The sequence below is a fragment of the Mobula birostris genome, chromosome 1 (genome assembly GCF_030028105.1).
Source record: "Mobula birostris isolate sMobBir1 chromosome 1, sMobBir1.hap1, whole genome shotgun sequence".
Classification (NCBI taxonomy): Eukaryota; Metazoa; Chordata; class Chondrichthyes; order Myliobatiformes; family Myliobatidae; genus Mobula; species Mobula birostris.
In genome coordinates, this window is record NC_092370.1 from 224,627,022 (window position 1) to 224,633,021 (window position 6,000).

Genomic DNA, 6,000 nt, shown 5'->3' on the forward strand with positions numbered 1-6,000 from the left:
GACAATATGAGGATAGGTGGAGGGGCTGGTAGTTTTGACAAAGTACAGAGGCTGCAGAAGGACTTAGACAGATTAGGAGAATGGACAAAGAAATGGCAGATGGAATACAATGTCAGGAAATATATGGTCATGCACTTTGGTAGAAGAAATGAAAAGGTTGACGGTTTTCTCAATGGAGAGAAAATACAAAAGCATAAGGTACAAGAGGACTTGCAAGACCTTGTACAGGATTTCTTAAAGGTTAATTTGTTGGTTGAGTCCGTGGTGAGGAAGACAAATGCGGTGTTAGCATTCATTTCATGAGGACTAGAGTATAAAAGAAAGGATACAATGTTGAAACTTTATTAAGCACTGGCAAGACCCCACTTGGAGTACTGTGAGCAGTTTTGGGCCCCGTATCTTAGGAAGGATGTGCTGAAACTGGAGAGGGTTCAAAGGAGATTCACAAAAATGATTCCAGGATTGAATGGCTCATATGAAGAGTGTTGGATGGCTCTGGGTTTGTTTTCACTAGAATTCAGAAGATTGAGGGCTGCCTCATTGAAACCTATCGAATGGTGAAAGGTCTTGATATAATGGATATAGAGAGGATGTTTCCTGGAATGGGAGAGTCTAAGACCAGAAGACACAGCTTCAGAATAGAGGGGTGTCCCGTTAGAATGAAGATGAGGAGGAATCGCTTTAGCCACAGAGTGATGAATCTGTGGAATTCTTTATGTATATTTAAGGCAGAGGTTAGTAGATTCTTGATTGGTCAGGGCATGAGGGGATATGGAGAGAAGGCAGGAAATTGGGGCTAAGAGGAAAGTTGGATCAGCCATGGTGAGATTGTAGAGCAGACTCGATGGGCCAAATGGCCTAATTCTGCCCCTATGTCTTATGGTTTTGTGGTCATATTTTACACAGGGAATGACGTATGTCTGAAACGTTTAGCCAGAGTTTGGGTAAAGGCAGATATATTAGGGACTCTTAGATAGGCACATGGATGATTGAAAAATGGAGGGCTAGGTGGAAGGGAAGGGTTAGATTGACCATGAAGTTAGTTAAGAGGTCAGTACAACATTGTGGGCCGAAGGGCCTGTGCTGCGCTGTAATGTTCAATGTTTTAAGTCCCTTGCCTGTGAAATGGACACCATGACCTTTCGGATTTCATCAAAGTGCTTCTTGGCTACCAACCGCCATCATTCCCAAGGAGGAGCCAATGGTGGAGGTCCCATCCACCAGGGCCCTGGTTTGCCGATGCCAGAATGCTTGCAAGAGGGCACAAAGGGCTATCCTGGCTGCCAACCATGTGGAATGCTGCCAGGCTAACTGCGGGTGGCACTCAGACAGACTTCTCTGGCCTGGGGTTCATGATTAGCTGTCCACCCGAGATCTACTCCTGTGGACCAACTCCCTCAAGCTCTCACATTGATTTATTTGTTCTTTTAAGATTACCCATCGTATCACCCAGTCACTTACTGTTTCCATCTGCCACTGTCCCTCAGGATCACACCTACCTTCCAAGAGTCCTGTCTGGAGCCTGTTGTCCATGGACCACTCAGACCACCTGAGCCTGCACCTCCGGAACCAGGATGGTGGAGGGTGGTCCAGTGTACACGGTTCGCTAGTTGATTGATTCACATTGGTGTGGGTGTGGTGTATGGTACCAGGTTGACTAAGAAGGGTACAGCCCGGAGGAGAGGTCTCAGGTGCCATCCAATTTCATTTTGGATCCATCACTCATCGAGGAGTTCCATGGGACCCATCTGGATCGTCCTGCCAAATGTGGGGTGGGGGGTGGTGTTCTGTCAAGCCTACACAGGCAGGCACCACCCAATCTCCACCCAGCTAACAGTCACCTGACACTCGTTTCCACACATCACCTGCAGCCTATTTAAACCCAGCTCTCATCCACGGTCTTTTATTCACCCATCGAACCAGTCAGCCTCAACCAGTTGTTCCTAGCCTTCAGTTACCCTCGTCATGTCGTGTTAAGTATCTGTTCTCTCCTTTTCTGTGGCACCTTGTGGCTTGTATTTTGCAGTTTATTATTAAAGTGATCACCCACTGCTCTGTTTGGGTCAAGCGTCTTCCACAATTCCTGACAAAACCAATCTATTTATTTATTTTTATGCCTAGTTTTAGATTCTCTCCATTCTTTCCTCATGCATCCTCACAAGACTTCTCAGAATCTTTTCATCATTGCATCTCAATCTTCGAATCTCCAAAGGATACAAGTCTAGCCCAGTTAAAAATTAAAACACAGCCCACCATTCTGTGTGTCAGTCTCACCAATGTGTCGAATCCGCTCCTTAATGACCTCACACTCCTGGGGCCAACACACTGATTGACCCGTCCGCTTGGTGGACAGGCCGTGAAGATCCCAAGGTTCGCGCAGGCGATGAACAAGCCCTTCAAATCCATCCTCGATCACGATCTGTGTTGTACGGGGGAGAAGCAGCTTATTCTGACACCCTTCCAGGGAAAGAGAAGAGAGTATCTATAGTACGTAACAACAGTTGATAAAATGAAATTTTTTGAGCATTCCCAGACCCAAAAAATAACCTACCAAATCATACCAAATAACACATAAAACCTAAAATAACACTAACATATAGTAAAATACACAGCCTATATAAAGTAGAATTAATGTATGCACAATGTAGTTTCACTTAACAGAAATGAGAAGATTAAGCCAAAACTGATTTGTAGAAAAAAATCGGCACGTACACGCATGTGCACACAGGTGCCCGAGCAAGGCTTCATGGTCGTGGTAGTCTTTCTCGGGGTAAACACAAGTGTCCCGTATTTGACTGCTACTTTTGTCCCTTATTTGGGAGTGAGAAGGTTGACAACCCTACTTGAACACCACCCCCTGCAACCCCCCCCCCCCCCCACCAGTCGGCTGGTCTGCAAGAATATTGTCAATATTAAACCGGTCCGCGGTGCAAAAAAGGTTGGGGACCCCTGATATAGAGTGTGTAGAGGAGATTTACCAGAATGCTGGATGGACTAGAGAGAGCATGTTTTATGAGGACAGGTTGATTGAGTTTGGGCTTTTCTCCCTGGAGTGAAGGAGGATGAGAGGTGACTTGATGTAGATCTACAAATGATCAGAGGCATAGAGTTGACAGTCAGAGACTTTTCACAGATTGGAAATAGGTAACGCGAGGGGGTATAATTTTAAGGTGATTGGAGGAAAGTATTGGGGGAACGTCAGAGGAATATTCTTTACACAGAGAGGTGTGTGTGTGTGTGTGTGTGTAGCGCCCAACCAGGGTTGGAAACTCGTAGATAGGCATATGGATAATAGAAAAATGAAGGACTATATTGGACGGAAAGATTAGTTTGATCTTAGAGCAGGTTAAAGGCTGGCACAACATCATGGGCCAAAGAACCTGTACTGTACTATTCTGGGTTAGTGTTACCAGCACATCTCCTGTCCCACCAGGGAGCCAAACACCCTCGTCCATGCTATACAACCATCAAAGCCACCAGCTGAGCCAGCCCTCATCTACACGCTGGTAAATCAGACAACCAGGCTGTGCTCCTACTCCCTGTATACAAACAAGCGGGAGAATCCGGAACAGAAACTCATACAGTGCTGGTCTGAGCTTCCACGTGAGTGCTCGGGTGTCGGGGTTAGTGTATTGATTTACTGCTCTGGCAGTCACCAACTGGGGCTCAAGTCCCACCACTGTCTGTCTGTACGGAGTTTGTACTTTCACCAGGTGCTCTGTTTTCCTCCCACATTCCGCAGATACACAGGTTAGAGTTGGTAAGTAGTGGGCATGCTATGTTGGCACCGGAAGTCTGGTTACACTCGCAGGCTGCCTCCCACCACAACCTCGGACTGTGCTGGTGGCTGGTGCAAATGATGCAAACCGCCGTATGCTTCGATGTTTCGATGTACATGTGACAAAATAAAGCAAACCCTATCTTAATCTTATCTTTGAGTTGGTAGACTAGTCCATGTTCAAATTTTCAGCTGCCAGGCAAGTTGAGTCTGTCAGGAACGTCACTGACTTTGTCAGAAAGTGTGTTGAGGCTTGTGTACTAAAGAGGACAACGGAGGTGTCCCAAACGGGAAACTGTAGGTGATCTACCACCTGTTGAAGTCTATGTCTGCAGCATTGAAATCGGGTGACCCTGACCGATACAAGAAATCATCATACAGTCTCTGTAAAGCCATTAGGGATTCCAGGAGACCATACCAGCCCAAAGTACAGTCCCAGACCAGTTTCAGCTGCTACAGGACGTACACACCGTGATGGGCCACAAAACAAAGTCAGTCAGCATCACCCAACGGCGGCGCATCCCATCCGGTGGAGTTTAACACACTCTATGCATACTTTGAACAGGAACAGATGTGTCACCACCTACCCTGATCGTCTCCAGGGAACCCGAACCCACAGTCACCACTGCAGACACAAGATCAGCCTTCTGGAGAGTGAGCACATTGGAAAGCATGTACCCCTGCTATCCATCGGACCTGGACGGCAGGGGTATATGCAGAATTTTTAACCTCTCCCTGCTTCAGTCTGTGGTTTTGTCCTCCTTTAAGATCACTATCATCTGGTACCTAGGACAAGCAAGATAACGTGGCTCTGATGTCTGCCATAAAGAAGTGTTTTGAAAGCTTACGTCAGCTCCAGCTTTCCAGAAAACCTCAACCCAATACAATTAGCTTGCTACCAAAACAAGCATAAGGTGATTGCCATCTCTCTGTCCTTACACTCACCTCTGGAGCATCTGGACAGTAAAGACACCTGCAGTGAAAATTACGACTGAAAGGGTGTTCAGGAAGCTTAATGGCCTGAGGGTGGATAAATCCCCTGGACCTGATGGAATGCACCCTTGGGTTCTGAAGGAACTAGCTGGAGAGATTGCGGAGGCATTAACAATCATCTTTCAAGAATCGATAGATTCTGGCATTGTATCGGATGACTGGAAAATTGCAAATGTTACTCTGCTATTTACAAAAGGTGGGAGGCAGCTGAAAGGAAATTATAGACCTGTAGGCCTGACATCAGTGGTTGGGAAGTTGTTGGAATCGATTGTTAAGGATGAGATTACAGAGTACCTGGAGGCAGATGACAAGATAGGCCAAAGCCAGCATGGCTTCCTGAAAGGAAAATCCTGCCTGACAAACCTACTGCAATTCTTTGAAGAAATTATAAGCATGGTAGACAAAGGAGATGCAGTAAATGTGGTGTACTTGGAGTTCCAGAAGACCTTTGACAAGGTGCGGCACATGAGGCTGCCTAGCAAGATAAGATTCCATGGATTTACAGGGGAGTTACTAGCATGGGTGGAGCATTGGCTGATCGACAGAAAACAGAGAGTGGGAATAAAGGGATCCTATTCTGGCTGGCTGCCAGTTATCAATGGACCGCTGCTTTTTACGATGTATGTCAAAGATTTGGACTATGGTATTAATGGATTTGTGGCTAAATTTGCCGATGATACAAAGATAGGTGGAGGAGCGGGTAGTGTTGAGGAAACAGACAGCCTGCAGAGAGACTTAGATAGTTTAGGGGAATGAGCGAAGAAGTGGCAAATGAAATACAATGCTGAAAAGTGTATGGTCATGCACTTTGGTGGAAGAAATAAATGGACAGACTATTATTTAGATGGGGAGAGAATTCAAAATGCAGAGATGCAAAGGGACTTGGGAGCCCTTGTGCAGGATACCCAAAAGGTTAACCTCCAGATTGAGTCGGTGGTGAAGAAGGCAAATGCAATGTTGGCATTAATTTCTAGAGGTATAGAATATAAAAGCAGGGATGTAATGTTGAGGCTCTATAAGGCACTCGTGACACCACACTTGGAGTATTGTGTACAGTTCTGGGCTCTTTATTTTAGAAAGGATGCGCTGACATTGGAGAGGGTTCAGAGAAGATTCACAAGAATGATTCCAGGAATGAAAGGGTTACCCTTTGAGGAATGTCTGGCAGCTCTTGGGCTGTATTCCCTGGAGTTCAGGAGACTGGGGGGGGGGGGGTGGATCTCATAGAG

General features: G+C 46.1%; 1 protein-coding gene across 1 annotated transcript in view; it reads right to left on the reverse strand.

Moving 5' to 3' along the window:
* The window catches only part of LOC140194032 (cytosolic carboxypeptidase 3-like), a 73,231-nt gene extending 68,779 nt beyond the window's left edge, over positions 1–4,452 (reverse strand). The window contains exons 1-2 of the mRNA XM_072251372.1: positions 4,366–4,452; positions 2,275–2,419 (exon numbers count right to left, since the gene is read on the reverse strand). Coding sequence (XP_072107473.1) covers positions 2,275–2,419; positions 4,366–4,452 — 232 coding nt within the window. The remainder of the gene's footprint in view (positions 1–2,274; positions 2,420–4,365) is intronic.
* Between the last annotated feature and the right edge of the window lie 1,548 nt (positions 4,453–6,000).